The 20015-nt window shown below is 36.6% G+C and overlaps 1 protein-coding gene across 1 annotated transcript in view; it reads left to right on the top strand.

The window, feature by feature from the left end:
• The window catches only part of LOC124238223 (sodium channel protein type 3 subunit alpha), an 85612-nt gene extending 67459 nt beyond the window's left edge, over window positions 1–18153 (top strand). The window contains exons 20-26 of the mRNA XM_046658914.1: window positions 8883–9005; window positions 10979–11251; window positions 12139–12192; window positions 13029–13166; window positions 14197–14301; window positions 15836–16106; window positions 16582–18153. Of these exons, the coding sequence (XP_046514870.1) occupies window positions 8883–9005; window positions 10979–11251; window positions 12139–12192; window positions 13029–13166; window positions 14197–14301; window positions 15836–16106; window positions 16582–17777 (2160 nt within the window). The 3' untranslated portion in view covers window positions 17778–18153. The remainder of the gene's footprint in view (window positions 1–8882; window positions 9006–10978; window positions 11252–12138; window positions 12193–13028; window positions 13167–14196; window positions 14302–15835; window positions 16107–16581) is intronic.
• Window positions 18154–20015: the final 1862 nt, after the last annotated feature.

Raw genomic sequence — 20015 nt, 5'->3', positions numbered from 1 at the left:
GCATGTGTGTGATAAAACATGGGTGAGAGGGACAGAAACTGAGTTCAGAAAGCTTCCTAGAGGCCTGGTAAGAAGTTCATGTTTTACGGTAATTTATTATATATTGTATATATTATGTAATTTATTGTATATTGGTTATAGTTACAATGGGAAGTTTGCGGGGGGTGGCTGAGCAGGGATCTGATCTACTGTTTTAAAATGATCATGCCTGGCTTGGGGAAGGGATGACAAAGAGTGGAAGCGGGAAGATAAATTAGAAAGCTGTGTTAATATTCTAGGAAAGAGATGACTGTGTCTTAGATCAATTTAATGAGACTTACTGACGGACTGGATGTGTGTGGTGTGAAGAAAAGAGAGGATTCAACAAATAGATTTTCTTTCAACATGAACAAATGGATAGAGGATGAAGCCATTAACTGGAATGGGGAAGATCAGAAGAGCAGGTTTAACAGGGCAAGCAGATGGTAGTGGGAGAGGGATGAACTAAGTTTGAGATGCCTATTGGACATTCAAGAGTAGATGTTGAATTTTACAGGAGTCTTGAGCTCTGGAGAGATGCCAGGATCTGATTATGAATTTAGGAGTCATCAGAATATAGATGTCATTTGAAGCCATGAACCTCCTGGCTCATGAGCAGATCAGCTTACCTAGGCAGACAATGCAAGTTGACAAAGGAGCCCAGGCCAAACTCTGGGGACATGTCAACATTTAGAAGTTGGGCAAAAGAGAAGGAGCCAGTAAATTACATTGAGAAGTAGCAGTTAGAAGAAAAAGGAAAACAGAATATGCATGGTGTCACAGAAACCCAGAGAAGGGAGTTGAATTTTTCCAAAGCAGACATAATCAATTTCATCACAGGCTGCAAGGAGGTCAAGTGACATGAGTACTGAGAAATGACACTTATATTTGGAAAAAGGAAGTCACTGGTGTCATGAATAAGAGATGTCTCAGGGAAGTGATGGGGATAAAGTACTGGAAATATTAGAAAATTTGAGGAAGGAATCAAGATGAAGAGATAGAGAAAAGTGTGATAATTCAGGTTGGAATCAAGTAGGACAACTTAATCTGTGCCTTTGTCTGCCAGAATATTACACTACATGGACTAATTTTTCTGATTCTGTATGGTTATTGGTTTTTCCATCCAAAGGTCAAAAAGATACTGTCTTCATATAAAAACCAAATTACCCTACACTATAACTGTAGCAGCTATATTATAAATGCCATTGTTGGCCACACAATGAACTAAATACGTGATCATAATTCATTAAAAATAATTCAAATTTCTTGTCCTTATTAATTTTTGCAAATATGTCATCCCCAGGAAATGTCATATTATCATGACAACTTCAAATTTGATTCCAAATTATGCTAAGGTGCTGATGTGTTCAAAACCCTGAATAAAAGATTGAACCATTGTGAAATATTTATTGCCCACAAGTGATTCCCACTTTATAGACAGCACAAGTTGCTGATGTGGTTGAAGTGAGATGCTTGATGTTTGCTGATCAGAAACTTTTTATATTTGTTCAAGGGCCCCTTAGAATCCTCATCAGCCGCTCTGTTGAGGTGAACAAAATATGAGGTGATTCATACATGTGTTTCCAATTGGCAGCAGCCTCTAGAATCTAGTGGTTCCTGCCTTAGTTCTTGACATTTATTCTTGACACATTGGCATCCTTAATAATGAAGCTAGGCTTGTTATTAGTATTGGTAATAGCACAATAAGATGCCTAGCACTTCCTAAGCACTTACTGTGGGAGTGGCACTAATTAAAAGCCTTACATAATAATAATGAAAATTAATAACCCTGACTTAATGTTTACTCTGCACAGTTGCTACTGAAAGCACTTTATATATGTTAACTCATTGAATCTTCAAAACTCTATGAGTTAGAAACTATAATTATTCTCATTATGCAGATGGGGAAACTAAGGCAAAGAAAGGTTAAGTTACTTGCCCAAGTTACAACAGCTAAGTGGCTATAAACTGGATTTTGCACCCAAGCAATCTGGCTCTATTAACTATGCTCTTAATCCCTGCTTTACAAACCTTATTCTCAATATCTCTTTTTAATTATAAATTATTTACTCATCCTCTTAAGCATCCTGTGATCTAAGTCTTATTATTATCTCTATTTTGCTACTGAGGAAGTGAGGTTTAGAGACGTCCTATAGCTAGTAGGCGGCAGAGCTAGCTCTACCTAACCTGCTCTTTGCTCCACATTTTGCAACAGTGCACAGACCTGTTTGAAATACTGTGTTACCCCAGTCAGAGTTCCCACATTACAGTCCAAAGGTGGTTGCCTTCGATGCTGGTGAATGAATACAGTGAGATGCTTGCCTTGAATTTCAGTTGGAGCTCTTGTGGAGAGAATCAGATTAAATTAAAAGAACTTTGGGATAGGGGCTGGCCCCGTGGCCGAGTGGTTAAGTTCGCGCGCTCCGCTGCAGGCAGCCCAGTGTTTTGTTAGTTTGAATCGTGGGCGCAGACATAGCACTGCTCATCAAACCACGCTGAGGCAGCATCCCACATGCCACAACTAGAAGAACCCACAACGAAGAATATACAACTATGTACCGGGGGGCTTTGGGGAGAAAAAGGAAAAAATAAAATCTTTAGAAAAAAAAAGAACTTTGGGATAAAGGAACGGAATAACTTTAAACCATTTGTCATTTCATCTCAATTTCTGATCTCTCTTCAGACATGCTTCCACTTAAAAAGTATCGTATGTGCTTTGGTTTTTCCTGTAAATGCCTCATAATAGGAATGATTCACTTTGTTCTTTTCTTGGAAGGATTTAATTCTCTTATAGCGTTATCAATTTAGTAATAAGAAAAATTTCTCACTGGCCAGATTTTAAAAGATAACCCTATTAATTTAACAGCATAAAATTCTATGTTCCCTTCTTGAAAAAGTTATGACTTTTAGCACAAAGAGACTTTTAGTCTTTAATTCTGGTCTTTCCTTAAACCCCAACCCACATTTCTAATTGCTTCCTAGGTAATACTTACTGATACTCCTCCTGTCTGAGTACATTCATTATCTTTCCCCTCCAATCATGCATTTCTTCCTGAATTCCGTTTTGTCTGGTGGTGGTATATGTATGAAGCTAAGCCAAATGTCATCTTTGGCCTCTCCTCTTTCACCCCTCACAACCAATCAGTCACAAATTCTCCTCCATGTTATCAACTAATAAGTGAACCGGGGTTCTGGACCCTCCTATTCAGCACCACACCAACACCACTATGACTAACTGGATCAAGCGATGGCTTACTAAATGGTCTCCCTGCCTCCAAGGAGACCTCGACAAATATCTCCTTTACAAAGATCCACATGGCTCTTTCTCTTCTTAAATGCCTTCTCATGGGAGACCATACCAACTCATCAGCCAGGATTCCAAATAGTGACAGTCAAGGCAGATAATAAGGGTGCTCATATTTAATATTAACAACAACTAACCTTTGTCTTAATTCATTTAACCTTCACAAAACCACCGAGGCATCTACTGTTATGATCCCAATTTTGTAGATGAGGAAATTAAGGCACAGAGTAGTTACTTAGCTGTTAGAGGACTATATAACACACATTCGTTATACAAAAATGTCAAAAATAATTCCTATCTTTCCAAAAAAAATTAAACCTGAGTCTTGACTCATAATTATATACCCTATAAACAGTAGTAATCATGCTCACTATCAATCAGACCAGCACTTCAAGTATTTTCCCAGGGGTGTGTTTGATTAAGGATGACACATCCATTAAGAAAAATACTGTGATTTGTCTTTTCAGCATGAATAACATATAGTGTTATTTTGCTTTAATCATCTTGAAATTACTGAATTGTAGAATTTCAGACGAGGAAGTAAACTTGGGAATCATCTGATTCAAAGTCCTCATTTTTAAAAGACAGTGGTGTTTGGATATTTACATGAAATTCCTGTGGAACCTGTGGCCTCTATTATCTCCAGCTTCCCACTGCCATGGGCAATACCATAATGACTGAGATGTTTGCTTTTATGGAAATTTGGAGCATTTTAAATTTTCCAATCATGCACAAAATTAAAGACAAATAAGCTGTAAAAGCCTAAGATAGAAGTAGAAGGAATGTCAAAGGCAAAGAGGCAGCCCTTGAGTTACAAACTCTCCTTATGTAAAAATGGACTCTCATTCCTGGCTGACATTGCATAGGAACTGCTCTTTACTTCTCACAGACACTGGATATCCTTCACTCCTTTCCTACCGTAAACCTTACCCATCCCAGCGGACCAAATCCAGCCATCTCCAGTATCCCCGACCTCCCATCTTCACCAAGAGCCCTTTGCCACCACTTCCATGGCAGCTCTGTGCCTGGCCCTCACCACTACCTGAGCCCGTTTTCAGAAGTTGCCTAGCAGATAGGAAATAGGACTGTTATGGGATGGAAGTGAGGATGTGTGCATCTAGAAATCTGAAGCTCCAGGTGCGGATGCTCCAAGAAATATTGAGTTAGTCTACATGCTTTTTAAACTCTATGGTTCTGTTAAAGGAAAACCCGCAATTGCATGATGTGTTGTAGAGGCTTTGTGGTCTCAGAGGGAAACCAGCCACAATGTGGATTATTGTTTCTACCTCCTGACCTCTGTAGCAGATATAGATTTTACTCTATAAACTGTGAAGGTGTGTTATTCCATTGTGCTCTCCTGCAGGGCTGCAGAGGAGTTGATGAAGAAACTCAAAAGTGTCTAGCTTTCCTGTACAGAGACTTTCAATCAATTCTGTTTTTAGTGCCATCTGTAACCCACCCCCCCTTTTAGAGGCACTCGGTGTCTCCAGGTCCAGTGCCTTTTGAGAGGTCATTGCAACAATTTGCTCGCTTCTGCAGGCACTTGGATTTCTGCTGCTTCTGCTCCGCTGAGAAAGTAATCATTCCTGTGCTCTCCATAGTCCAGGATCATTTTTTAACTCTCCTCCTTGCTATCTCTTCTCGTATTCTCTTTGTTTGTATTCCTTTGCTTTCCTTCTAGTTTCACTAGGGAGTGTAAATAAATACGATGTTCAAACAGACAGATTAAAGGGAAAGTTTAGAGAGAATCTGTATGATGTTCTATTTGGTTAATGACATTTTTGTTACTGATTTGTAGCAGGTCTTTTCATATTAAGGAAGTTATTTTGTCACATGTGGTATGACTATTTTTCCTCTTTGGGCTTTAGTCTCTTGATTTTGTTCTTTCGTCATGTAGAAACTTTTCACGTTGATTCAGTCAACTTTAGCAGTCTTTTTTCCTTCGTGGTTCTTCTCATGCTTCTGAAGACCATTACACTTCAAGATTATTAAAACATTTTCTCATGTTTTTTCCCAATTTTATAGGTTGCATTTTATTTGTATCTTCATTCATTTTCATTTTATGTTTTAATTTTTGATCAATCTGGAGCTTATTTCCGTGTAAGTTGTGAGGTGAGGCTCCGATATTATTTTCCTCAAAATGGTTTCTCACTTGTTTTTCTCACCTCTCATTTAAAATCCTACTACTATCTACATGCTAAATCTCGATAAGTCTTGGGTCTATTTTGGACTTTATTGTTTCTCATTCATTTCTTTGTCTGCTAACAAGACAGTTTTAATAATTGCAGATTTAGAAATGGTTTAGTATCAGGTGGGATTTGTCCTCTCTGATTGCTCTTCTTGAAACAATCATATTTTAGATTCTACTCATACTTATATTTTTTCCATGTTAGTGTTTTAGAGTTGGTGTAGTTCCAAAAGACTCTTACACAAACTTTTTAAAAAATTAATATGAAAACATATGTTAGCACCTAAAACAATTATATAATTATTTATAACAGTTTTTCACTTTATCCCTTTGGGTTTTTTGAGGTCAACAATAGCGAATAATGACTTCTTCCACTTCCCTAATTCTTATAGCTCTTATTTCTTTTTCCAGAAAGTGTTAAATGATAACATTGGTAGTGAGCATATTCTTTTATTTCTGGTTTTGCTGGGAAAGCCTCTAGAGTTTGCCATCAAAAATTATGCAGGCTTTTGAATTGAAACGTATCATCCGAGTGTATAGAGGTGATTGTATGGTTTTTATCTTTTAACTGTTTATATTAAATTCAAAGAAATTATCTTTAGCCCTCTTTCTTTGGTGAGGAAGATTGGCCCTGAGCTAATATCTGTTGCCAATCTTCCTCTTTTTGCTTGCGGAAGATTGTCACTGAGCTAACATCTGTGTCAATCCTCCTCTATTTTGTTTGTGGGATGCCTCCACCATGTGGCTTGATGAGTGGTGTGTAGGTTCATGCCAGGGATACATGCCCGTGAAACCTGGGCCGGGAAAGCGGAACGCATGAACTTAACCACTATGCCACTGGACCAGCCCCTTTTGAGCCATTTTTAAGGGAAGTAACTCATGTCACTTGGTTCATTAAGCAATCACAGCACTCCCAGGGTCTTCTTCAGAATCATCAGTTCCCTCCCTGCATTATTCCTTTCTTTCTCAGTCTCAGCTGCAATAGGGATGTGGAAAGGCATGGATGACAACTGAACCACCTCCTAAACCTCTGGCACAGACAGTTCCATATATTTGCTGTGGAGTGAGGTACCTAGAGTCATGTAAATTTGTACTGAAAATTCAGTTTTTGGCAAAGGGCTTCTCTTACACTTTACACATATTGGCAAGAGTCCCTTTTGTGTTTAGCACAAAAGAAATGAGGATTAAAACGTTGTGTACTGAAAGGTTGGGGACAAATTTACTGAGATGGAAAACACACTGGACTAGAAAACAGAAAACCTAAATTCCAGTTATGTGTTTTTCCTTTCTCCCTTTTCTTGGACTAGTCATCTGACCACTCTGAGACAGAGATAATGAGTGAAAAACACCAATATGAATTGTACAGCACCCTACCAATGTAGAACGTTATCTTCACATTTTAACTATATTGCAAATCTTTAAAATTATTTATTTCAAATTCACCTTTAAAGCAGATTGTTCTTCACATTAGTCAACTCATGAAAGTGAGTTTTGCCCTACACAAAATTATATGAGCTCCATTAAAAGCAGGGCAGCTCACCAACGCCCTGCTTCTCTAGCACACGCAGAGCCACCGAGTGTGGGGTGGTTATGTGTGAGTGGTGCCTCTCATGCTTGAACCCACAACTTCCTATCCTTCCAGCGCCCCCTGGGTCTGGACATTACCTTTCTTTTACTTTCAAAGCATAAGCTTCTTTACTTCAGGGTCTTGAGAAATTTGCATCCACTTCCCTTTAAAATGCCCAGGTCTCAAATAAAGGGCTTGGTTGGGAAGATGAGGCAAATCTTCAGAAAGCAGCTTCAGAAACATAAAGAAGCTGTTAAGGCCTCCTGAGGCAAAGGAGCACAGAACACAGAAGCCTGAACATCCTCTAATAACCTGACCCATCTCACCAGCTTTCTGTAGCAGCGAACACTAGACAGAAATGAACAGCTCAATAAATTATCCTGCGTGAGTCATGCTTAAATTCAAGTCATTTATTTTTCTGGTCAATTCTGTGAGATGTATACTAAATTAAACTTTGAGGCGACCGTGGCTCCATTTGCCTTTAAAGCCTAGGTTCTGGTTTTGGTATCACCCTTTATACCACGTGTTTTGGGGCAGATCATTGTTTTCCTCCCATCTTACAAGATTGTTGGGAGGGTTCAGTTTGATCCATTTTCAATAGCCCTTTTCACAAAAAAATTAAGCCCTAAAGCCCTTAAGCCATCCAGTGGATGTAATGAATTAACTTCTCTCCTATGCATCAAGGAAAGCACTAAGTTCCCTACAATCCTCGCAAGAATTGAGAAGATAGTCACTCAAATCATTTTCTGCGTTTTGTGGTTCCGATGAGGAAAGAATTTTTGATAGTGGATCCAAAATGTTAGGATATGGTTTTGAAGTCAGAACACTTGTGTTCAAGCCCCAACTCCACCTGTTATTACCTGTGCATCTTTTTTGTTTTTTGAAAGGAGGGGAGGGGACTCAACTTCCTCACCAGAGAAAAGGTAATACTAATAATACCCACTTTTTAAGATTTATACATGTAAGTCCCTTAGAGCAGAACCTAACATAGAGGAAATTTTCAACAAATGTTAATATATTGAAGGAAAATCAAAGCAAATAAAAGTGACTTCCTCCCAAAAAAGGGCATATCCTCTTTAATCTTTCATACATTTAAGTAAAATTTAGCATATGTGTAAATATCAGAAAGATGTATTATCACTCTGAATGAGAGGTACTGTATTATAAATCATGAATTCAATAGTTTAGATAAAAATTTCATTGTTACTATGAAACTACAACGTGGTCTGATAAAATGTTTCCCCAGGTAAAATTTTCCCCTTATTTATTTATCCAACACATATTGACTAAAGCATATTCAACTAGACAGTTTTAGGCACACTAAGAGAAGCATGTTTCATCCTAGTCCGTAAAAAGCTTATGTGACCCAGAAGGGGAGAGAAGATATTAAACCAATTGATTCTATTACATGGTAAATGCCTCCAATATGCATAACCAAGATACTACGTAAATTCAAGAGAGAAACACGATTTCTAATGAAATGAAAGATGGCTTTTGAACCATGTCCTGAATCATCAGTGGTATACACACAGGTCGAAAAGGGCTTCATGGGGTGAAATATCTACCTGGAGGGGTTTACAAATGTTTATTAAAAATTGACAAGGACTCCAGTTTCACTGATAAGAAAAGCAATAGTAGGAGATGAGGCTGGAAATGTGAGATGACCCCACCATGTGGAAGACGGAGGCTGCCCAGACATGTCCGAAGCTTTATTTGGTTGGCACTAAAGAACAGACACCCTGTGCTATGCCTTGAGTCAACAGTTTATTTCTTGGTGGGCCAATTAATATTTTTTCCTTTTGTAGGTTTCTTTGGTCAGCTTGGTAGCCAATGCTCTTGGGTACTCAGAACTTGGCGCCATCAAATCCCTAAGGACACTAAGAGCTCTAAGACCTCTAAGAGCTTTATCCCGCTTTGAAGGCATGAGGGTAAGAAGAATGAAAGTTCTCTGATGATTTATGACAAAATGTAGGTAATGATTTAGATACAGAGGGGTGCCACACTCTTCTTATATTTATTTCATAGACTGTAGAATTTCAGAGCAGGAATCCTGGAGATCACTAAGCCCAGTCTCTTGAAACTGAGATTTATTTCAACAGGCCCTCAGAAATTGTGGCAGAGCTAGGACTAGAATCCAGATGTGATGAGAGTTCAAGGATGTTTCCACAACATCCAAAAATTGTGTGCTGCCATTTATTTCCTTTCATTGCTTATACACTTTAAAGTGACTATTTACTACTGACATTTATCGTAGGAGGGGTTTTCCTTCCTCTACACAGGTAGTCGGATTCCTCCAAAAATACTGACAATGAATGAAAGTTAAAATAGTTTTTGTGTGCTTTATTTCTTCAGTTAATATCAGTAATAAAAATAGTTGTACAAGAAAACAACACTGAATTGTAGCCTCTGACAAAATCTATATATCCTAAGCAACCAAAGTAGGGGGTGAGGATAATTAACGAAGCATCACAGGTAACCTGTAGGGTTTGTTGTACGGACTCCCTTTGAAGTGAACATTCTGAATAAGGTTCACTTTTTCCATAGTCCTTGTATTTTCTCCTCCAACTCTCTTCCTAAGTGTATATTTTATGCATCTAAATAAAAAGTATGCAACTATATGGATACACACCCCCTGGCCACACCCCCTCAAAATACTATTTAACCCAAAGCCAGCTTTGTTTAATCCAGCTTGCAAATGTACATGGATATTGAATTTTTTCTAGGCCATAAACCCTTTATGTCAGGAGGTAGATTGGGCAATAAAAACACTCAGACTTGACTTCAAGATTCACGCTTTAATTCAGTTATATGGCAGAAGTAACATTCCAGCTATAAAACATGGTAAAATGTATCATGCATTTATTTGATAATAAGAAAACTGGGAAGGTCATTTTAAACAAATTTTAGTAGCCAAAAAGTCTGGTAGGTATAATATGTATGACTTCTAAACAAAAATTCAAGCAGCGTATGAAATTTTTATAATTTTGAATTTCAGGTTTTGATGTCATTTTAAAATTCTTTGGTGTTCATTTCTAAAATAATGTTTACAATATTTTCAAATAAAACAATAGTTTAATTTAATATAAGTGCTTAACAAAATAGTCCAATATGAACCAGATTAAATTAGATTTAAAAAGATACTGTTGGCTTCTCTAGAGATTTCAAAATACATCTTAATCTCTTCTGCATTTAATTAGAGAGAAGGTGACTGAATTTCTCCTTCATGAAATAGGTCAGCCTTGGTTGGTGAAGTAACATGTGCCCCAAAGTGAACATTTAAGAGATTTGGAATAAAATGATGCAGACGTATTCTGTATTTTCATGTCCAGGGATAAATTCCACCTCATTTCCTAATTTAATATACTTTCTTTAAATTTGATTTTACCAATGGGGGAAAAAAATGGACCATGTAAATTCCTAATCCTATTCTTCATACTCATGAAAAGTTAACTTCATCTGAGGATACAAATTTAAGGCATTATTAATACTTTGTGAAGGGTTTGTTTAACGATGTTTTTCAAATCATTTATCATTCATTAACACCACTGAAAATTAAAATGTTTTGCTGAATGATGAATTTCTTCTGTTGATGTTTAATGCATCTTTTTTTTTCTTTTTTCCCCAGCATACATTTTCTGACTCCATCTTACTGTATCAGGTTTTTGTTTATTTCTTTTCGTGCTTTGGCACATTTTGCTTTCCTTAAATCCTTTAGCTCTTTAGTTGTGTCACTGTTTGTTTTCCCTTATCAAATATGTCCTAGAAAATATCAGAAGAAACAACCTGTCCACCTAAATTTTTATTTATCTCTTTTCACACCCATTTTACTGTTAACTAAATGAAAGGAATGGTTCCCAGTTTAACAATTTGTAAGCTGCCTTGTCCTCCTTTCCTCTTCCAGGTGGTTGTGAATGCTCTTGTGGGAGCCATTCCCTCTATTATGAATGTGCTGTTGGTTTGTCTCATCTTCTGGCTGATCTTTAGCATCATGGGTGTGAATTTGTTTGCTGGCAAGTTCTACCACTGTGTTAACACAACAACGGGTAACATGTTTGAAGTTAAAGAAGTCAACAATTTGAGTGATTGTCAGGCTCTTGGCAAGCAAGCTCGGTGGAAAAACGTGAAAGTAAACTTTGATAATGTTGGTGCTGGCTATCTCGCATTGCTTCAAGTGGTAAGTGGCTACTGTATGAGTTTTGAAAATGTTTTCATAATGTTTCAAGTAAGATCATTTATCTGACGTTCTTTGCTTGAATGATTCATATCTGACACTACAAAAGGAGTTGATGTTAACACCTATACTATTAGCTTGACTTGACTGTAAAGAAGATGTTTTGCAGTTATTTTATAATGTGTTTTCCCCAGTGTTCAGCTTTTGGTATGTTTTAAGTGATTTTATATTTCTGCTTCCTGTTTTTTCTTGTCGTATTATTGAGTGCTATTGTGCTATTACCATTTTTAGTTTTTTGTAGCAATCGTTGTCAAAGGAGCAATTTTATGTATTAAAATAACAATGTATATATTGTAGTGATGAATTAAATGTATGATTATTAGCCGGATAATTAATTTTACCAACATCTAAGGAGTACGGTTCTACTATGTGTGGATAGGCAAATCTTACACCGTGGATTTCAAAATGTGTGATATTTAATAATTTTGACTTAATGGAAAGTATATTAACTAATTGATAATTAGTTAATGAAAATGATTGAGTTGTGTTTAAACACACCATAGGTTTGAATCATAGAGCTTACCTTTTGGTATGAAAGGGATTTGAGACTGAAATGGGAGTTTCATGAATCAAGCATCTAGTTAAACCTTAGTGGAGAAAAAAATAGAATACCTTCCAAGAAAAACAAAGAGAACGAGTTCCAGACTCTAAGTAAGACTTAGCTTTATTTCGGTTTCATTTCTTCTTTCAATTCATTTGAGTGTCTTTATAGAAAATTTCATAATAGTGTACAAAAAGTTATTTGTAATAACACTATCAGATTTTCATGTGGTAAAATGCATACTCTTGGATTAGGCTTTTATGCAGAATTCAAATATATGTTGTTACAGGCCACATTTAAAGGCTGGATGGATATTATGTATGCAGCTGTTGACTCACGAGATGTAAGTATCACTGATATTATTTATAGCTACTAGATTTTCCATAGTGAACATTGTGATAATGTAACTGAAAGGCTCAGAATTTTATATTAGATGCAATCAGAACATTTACAATTGCATATAGAAATGATCTTTTTTAAGCCAATACACTTTGATATAAATGATAATTTGGTTAACATATGCCTATTATAAAATATATATCTAATATGAAAGGATATCTAACTTTATGGATCAGAAGATATCAGATTGGTCCAGTAAATGAGATTCTTAAGGTTGGGAAAACTGCTCAGTGGGGAAATGACTTGTCTATCCCTGTCCCTGGAAAGAATGATCAACCAGAGTCTGTGAAGCAGCTTCCAAAAATATCATGAAAGAAGCAAGCAAGTTTCAGGGAAACTCAATTTTGAAAATAGGAATAAAAATAATTCTTCAGAACATATCTGTTCATTCTGAATTTTCCTCTTAGAAGTTGATGTTCTGTTATTAAAGCCATATCTCCAAGAGCCAGAATTTCCAAACCCAAATTGAAAATATTGCAAAAAATTTATAATAAGACTAATAATAAGTTCAAAATCTTTGCCTTGCTTATACTGCTGTTATTTACTCTAAAGAATATGCACAGGTAAGCCACAATGGGAAAACAGATGCAAGAACAATCATAAAAATGGAAACTTTCATTACTAAATCATAGTAATTTGAAAACAGAATTGTTTTTCAGAACAATATCTCAGAGCAAGGCAAAAATAGCTCTATATTAACTAACAACACGCGAAATGTTCATTTAGTTTAAGTATTTATTGTGTTTTAAAATATTATTTAATATTTTCAATGTTATTTAGGTTAAACTTCAGCCTGTATATGAAGAAAATCTGTATATGTATTTATACTTTGTCATCTTTATCATCTTTGGGTCATTCTTCACTCTGAATCTATTCATTGGTGTCATCATAGATAACTTCAACCAACAGAAAAAGAAGATAAGTATTCCTCAGCTCTCACATTTCTCCATTCTGAGGTTCTGTCTGTTATACATCCAAATAACCAGGATACTCGGAGTCATGACAGACTTAGATCATTTTTGTATTTTCTTCCATTCGCTATGTGGTCAGTTCAGCTCAGAGGATTCCGGCCTCTAGTCAGTGGTTTCTCTCCAGGTTCATCCTCTGCAGATCTGCTACAGTGTCTTTCTGACCCAAAAATGTGACCATTGCTTCAAAACATCCAGTGGCCCTCCAATGCTTTCTCCTTGCTTACAGAGCCTTTCAGGAACTAATCTCCACTGAGTTTTCCAGCTTCCTCTTGTCTCACACCACATTTTCTAAATCTACTTCCTTACTCCTCAGTCACCACCCACCCACCATCAACACCATCACTTGCCACACACACAGCTACATGGATTTTCTGCCCTTTGCTGAAAAAGTCATGCTCTCTTACCTCCATGACTTTATGTAGGATATTTTCTCTTCCTGGAATGCTTTACCTAGCAAACACTGACTCATCCTTTAAGGTCTAGTTTAAGGGTACTCTACTATATCAAGCCCATTTCTGAGTCTCGGAATCTATTGTTATCTCTGCAGTGCATTTTTTGTTTTTGCATAAAACACTGTGTCGTATATCTATGCAACTCTGATATCAGGTACATTGTCTAGCACACAGAAGTGCTCAAAAATTGTTGAATAAGGAAGTAAAACTGTCAACAGTGAAGTGGATTAAGAAAACATTGTTTTCTTTCATGAAAATATATGAGACCCCTGAGCCTCCGTCTAAGCATAATATAATCAAATTAGGATCCTGTACTAATCAGAGTTTTATGTGATTATGGGTTTTACATGATATTAAAGTACTCAGAATTCCCCGTAAATGGGAAAAGCAGAATAAATCTATATGAAGCAGGATAATATCCATTTAAAACTTAAGAAAGCGTTAAAGGAAAGACTCGAATATTTTTGTACAAGTGCTGTCATAACACATGTCTAGGTTGTAACCAGTTTTATACTATGTCTTTACTTTGGAGGTCAAGACATCTTTATGACAGAGGAACAGAAAAAATATTACAACGCAATGAAGAAACTCGGGTCCAAGAAACCTCAGAAACCCATACCTCGGCCAAGAGTAAGAATTACTTATTTTATTTAACATTCCAAAGTCCTATTTGCATATATTGAAATTGGGCAGTGCCCTGGATCAGAACATATTGGGTGATGTCACCAAGATATAATATGCCGTAATTGTAAAGCTCATATGTGTGACACAGTTCACAACTGCTACTTGCAATAAGAATTACTAAATTCTTTAAAAAGAGGCAATGTTCTTTACAGTTTGTCAGTTGAAAATTTCCAACTCAGGGTTCCCAATAACTGCATGCTTCATGCTCCTGCTGCCACCTACTGCCACCAACAGTGAACCCAGTTCCTGCTCCTCTGGTCTTGCTAAATGGCACCCTCTTGTCCTTTTAAATAGATGGAGTTTTCCAGACTTCCCATCTTACTCCCATGGCCTCCCTCTATGCTGTTTGTTCTCTCTGTTTTTATGACTAGAAAATATTCTTAATCTTTTTAGAAAGGAAAAAGCTGTCATCAAAGTAATTTGTTTCACCAAATACACAAAAAAGAAAAAGACTTATTCAGAATGCATACTCTGTAGAGCTTCATTATAACGGAAAGACATTACAATGGTAGATTATGTACTCTAAGTCATCTATCCTCTTAGATGGGTAAGGAATAAGGAAACTGAGGCCCAAAGAAGGTGAATATCATACCCAAAGTTAAAAAGCCTGTGATTGCCAGAACTGGGACTTGACAAAATCTCGTGAATCATAAATGACTTCACTTTATCATACATATATATATATATATTTTTTTAAGATTGGCACCTGAACTAATATCTGTTGCCAAACTTTTTTTTGTTCCTTCTCCTCAAAGTCCCCCAGTACAGAGCTACATATCGTAGCCAGCATCTGAACTGGCAAAACCCTGGGCTGGTGAAGCAGAGTGCATGAACTTAACCACTTGGCCATTGGGCCGGCCCTCACTTTACCACATTTTTCAGAGTAGTTGAAGTTGGGTAGGGAGTGGGAGGGAGGAGGAAAGACAGGGTACACAAAATGGCATAAACCTGTTTTACTGAAGGTGATTTAAACAGAATAGTTAGAAGAGGTAGAATTAAATGGAAGATGACTGACATATTTTGAGAGAGAAAGAGATGGAAGATATAAATCAAAATTCCTAAAGTATTGATAAATGAATAGGGGAATTCATCCATCTAAAAGTCTGTCTGTATTAACCTACTTTGTAAATCTTCATTATTAGTCGCCATTATTTTTTGTGAAAATTATCATAGATATTAAAATCAAAGTCCATGCATATTATCAGCCAGTTGCCACCAATTTATCAATTTATGTCCTATTCAGTTTTGCTTTCCTATGGAACCTATATAAACCAATTATGTTTCATTCTTGTCCTATGACTTTTCATTTCTTTCTCTTTTTTTAACATGCAGAGAAATGGAACACACCGAATTGTCTAGGATAATGTGAGAAGGGTGCAAATCTCACGGCCATAGGTCAAAGGACTTCGTCTGAAGTTTTCCTGGGACATTATTTATGAAATACGCGTATTAACCTCCTTTCTCCTCTCTGTTTTTCTAGAACAAATTCCAAGGAATGGTCTTTGATTTTGTAACCAGACAAGTCTTTGATATTGGCATCATGATCCTCATCTGCCTCAACATGGTCACCATGATGGTGGAAACTGATGACCAGAGCAAGTATATGACTCAAGTTTTGTACTGGATCAACCTTGTGTTCATTATCTTGTTCACTGGAGAATTTGTGCTGAAGTTTATCTCCCTCAGATGTTACTACTTCACCATAGGCTGGAACATCTTTGATTTTGTGGTAGTGATTCTCTCCATTGTAGGTAAGAATGGTTTAATTACAGAGAAGTGCCGTTGTAAGAAAAAGCTCCCCAAGTTCTGACAGCTGTGTAACATGGAAATTAGATTGAGAATCATAAGGTTTGTAGATCTAGAGTTTACCATTCTTGTTCATTTTCCTCTAACTGAAGAAGGTCAGTATTCAAAAATAGAAAACAATGTATTTGGAGATTTCAGAAATAATCCTTGTAATTAAGATAACTATTCATAGTAACTGAGTATACATAATCTCAAATTGTTACACCATTATGTGAGATTATTTAATTTGTTGGATTTTGTGAAAATCTATATTGATTTATGACATTATACAATTATTAAATAACTTTGTAATCTTTAATTGCTAATATTAAGGGGTGGATCCAAATATTTATTAAAGGTTTATATTCATAACAAATTTGTTGTTTTCATAGACCTTGCAAAGAAAAGCACTGTTTAGCTGTTTTCTGTATTTTTCCATAGGTATGTTTCTGGCTGAGATGATAGAGAAATATTTTGTGTCTCCGACCCTGTTCCGAGTGATCCGTCTTGCCAGGATTGGCCGAATCCTACGTCTCATCAAAGGAGCTAAGGGGATCCGCACGCTGCTCTTTGCTCTGATGATGTCCCTTCCTGCGTTGTTTAACATCGGCCTCCTGCTCTTCCTGGTCATGTTCATCTACGCCATCTTTGGAATGTCCAACTTTGCGTATGTTAAAAAGGAAGCTGGAATTGATGACATGTTCAACTTCGAAACTTTTGGCAACAGCATGATCTGCCTGTTCCAAATTACCACCTCTGCTGGCTGGGATGGATTGCTAGCACCTATTCTCAACAGTGCACCACCCGATTGTGACCCTGACGCAATTCACCCTGGAAGCTCAGTTAAGGGAGACTGTGGGAACCCATCTGTTGGGATTTTCTTTTTTGTCAGTTACATCATCATATCATTTCTGGTTGTGGTGAACATGTACATCGCCGTCATTCTGGAGAACTTCAGTGTTGCTACTGAGGAAAGTGCAGAGCCCCTGAGTGAGGATGACTTTGAGATGTTCTACGAGGTTTGGGAGAAGTTTGATCCTGATGCCACTCAGTTTATAGAGTTCTCCAAGCTCTCTGATTTTGCAGCTGCCCTGGATCCTCCTCTTCTCATAGCAAAACCAAACAAAGTCCAGCTCATTGCCATGGACCTGCCCATGGTCAGTGGGGACCGGATCCACTGCCTTGACATTTTATTTGCCTTTACAAAGCGTGTTTTGGGTGAGAGTGGAGAGATGGATGCCCTTCGAATACAGATGGAAGATCGGTTCATGGCATCGAACCCCTCCAAAGTCTCCTATGAGCCCATCACAACCACTTTGAAACGCAAACAAGAGGAGGTGTCTGCTGCTATCATTCAGCGTAATTTCAGATGTTATCTTTTAAGGCAAAGGTTAAAAAAAGTATTAAATAAATGCAAGACAGAGGAAATCAAAGGGAGGATTGACTTACCTATAAAAGATGACATGATTATTGACAAATTGAATGGGAACTCCACTCCAGAAAAAACAGATGGAAGTTCCTCTACCACCTCTCCTCCTTCCTATGACAGTGTAACAAAGCCAGACAAAGAGAAGTTTGAGAAAGACAAACCAGAAAAAGAAAGCAAAGGGAAAGAAGTCAGGGAGAATCAAAAGTAAAAAGAAACAAAGAATTATCTTTGTGATCAATTGTTTACAGCCTATGAAGGTAAAGTCTATGTGTCAACTGGACTCCCAGGGGAGGTCTATGCCAAACTGACTGTTTCAACACATACTCATGGTCAGTGCCTATAACAAGACAGTGACCTCTCCGTCACTACAACTCTGTGAGTCAGGGTATCAATATGGACAAGAGGTTGCTGTTTTCATTACCAGCTGACACTGCTGAGGAGAAACTCAATGGTTACCTAAACTGTAGGATAGTTGTGCAAAGTGATCGTTATAACTACACCAAACACCTTTAGTACAGTACTTGCATCCTCTCTATTTTTAACTTCCACATCTGCCATATTTTTACAAAATTTGTTCTAGTGGATTTCCCTGGTCCCTAATTCGTAGTTTATTCATAATACTATGTCACTATTTTTGTAAATGAGGTTTAAGTTGAGAAAAAAGTATTTAAGAGCCCCATGTTCCTACTCTACAAATAATTAGACAAATGTGTTTTGCCCAAGAGATGAAATTCTTGCTCAAAACCAGAAAAAATTCTAATGTCAACAATTTGGGATCCTTTCATTTTCTAGGCTGCTTTCATTTTCAGAGTGTTTTAGTCTGTGATGTTTGTTGATATCTGAGGAGTTGTGTGCCTGCAAGTCTCCTCTAATTTTTAAAGGATTATTTTTATGCAATGTATTCTGTTTCAGCAAGTGCAAATTTTATTCTAAGTTCCAGAGCGCTATATGTAGTTTTGGTTAAATGCTTTCCAAAAAAGGTAATCCAATAAATCTGTTCTAGAAAATTATATCTAAAAGATCACCTTAGAATCGTTCCCTTTCTGCTGCAATATTGCTTTGCCACCTTCTGCCCTCAGCAAAGCTGACATTCAATGTCAATTAAACACCCTCTGTTATGTAAATAGTTATTTTACCCTGTGGTGCATGTTTGGGCAAATATATATAGAGATTTATATATATATATATATGTGTTTATATATATATAAATATATATATGGCCTGATAAACAAGTTCTATTAAATCAAATATGTACCACAGTGTATGTGTCTTTTGCGAGCTTCCAACAGGGATGTATCCTGTACCATTCATTAAACATAAATAGTTTGAAGACTATCACTAATGCATGTTAATATTGCCTATGCTGCTCTGTTTTACTCAATCTATTCTTCACAAGTCTTGGTTAGAAGAAGTCACATGTTGGTGATAGAGTGAATTCAACCAGCTCTATGTCTAGTATGTCAAGCAAAATAGCTTGCAGTTATTTAAAAGCACCTTTACTTTTGTATTTTTAATTTGACTTGAGTGTCATATGGTGTCTCTCTAGATTTCAAGGAAACACACTGCGTAATGCCTATTGTCAAAGCCTATACTCCATATTCTCCTGAAAATATGTCCAAAACTTAACTATACATAATGTAAAAATATGATCAATTTTATTTGTTGCATTTTGTACATAAGAAAATTATTTTCAGGTTGATGACATGCCAATTTATTTTACTTTATGCTTTTGCTTTTTATTTTCAATCACAACTCCAAACTTTTGAATCCATAATACTTTTCAATGGATAATTTCCTAAAATAAAAGTTAGACAATGGGTTTTGTGGATTTCTTTGCTATAATATATTTTCTACCATTCCCATAGGAGATACATTGGTCAAAAATTCAAACCTAGACCATTTTCTACCAACTGTGGTTGCCTCTATATAACCCTTTATTCATGGAAGGTTTTTTTTTAAAACTCAACTTTTGTAGTATTTGCTTATGCAGACTAGTCTTATTTTTTTAATTCCTGCTGCACTAAAGCTATCAGAGATAAAACACGGGCTTTGTCCTTTTCAGCCATGAACAAAGTGGCAAAGTTGTGCAATTACCTAACATGATATAAATTCTTGTTTTTTGCACAAACCGAAAGTTTAACATTAATTCCTTTTACAAAACTATCTACTTGTAGTGTATTGATGAACTGCATGCAGGAAATTGCTATTACTAAAAAGAATGGTGAGCTACGTCATTATTGAGCCAAAAGAATAAATATTTCATTTTTTATTGCATTTAATTTCTTGGCTTCTGTTTTTCTTTATTGTTGGAAGTTTAAAATACACATAATTAATGAAACCTGTACTTGATCTGACATTTGTATACATAAAAGTTCACATGAATTTTATAACAACCTAGTGTATGATACACCAACAGTACTACAGAATAAAGGCTATTAAAAGCAGT

This window comes from Equus quagga, chromosome 4 (assembly GCF_021613505.1).
Source record: "Equus quagga isolate Etosha38 chromosome 4, UCLA_HA_Equagga_1.0, whole genome shotgun sequence".
NCBI lineage: Eukaryota > Metazoa > Chordata > Mammalia > Perissodactyla > Equidae > Equus > Equus quagga.
This window is presented reverse-complemented; position numbering and strand designations above follow the sequence as displayed.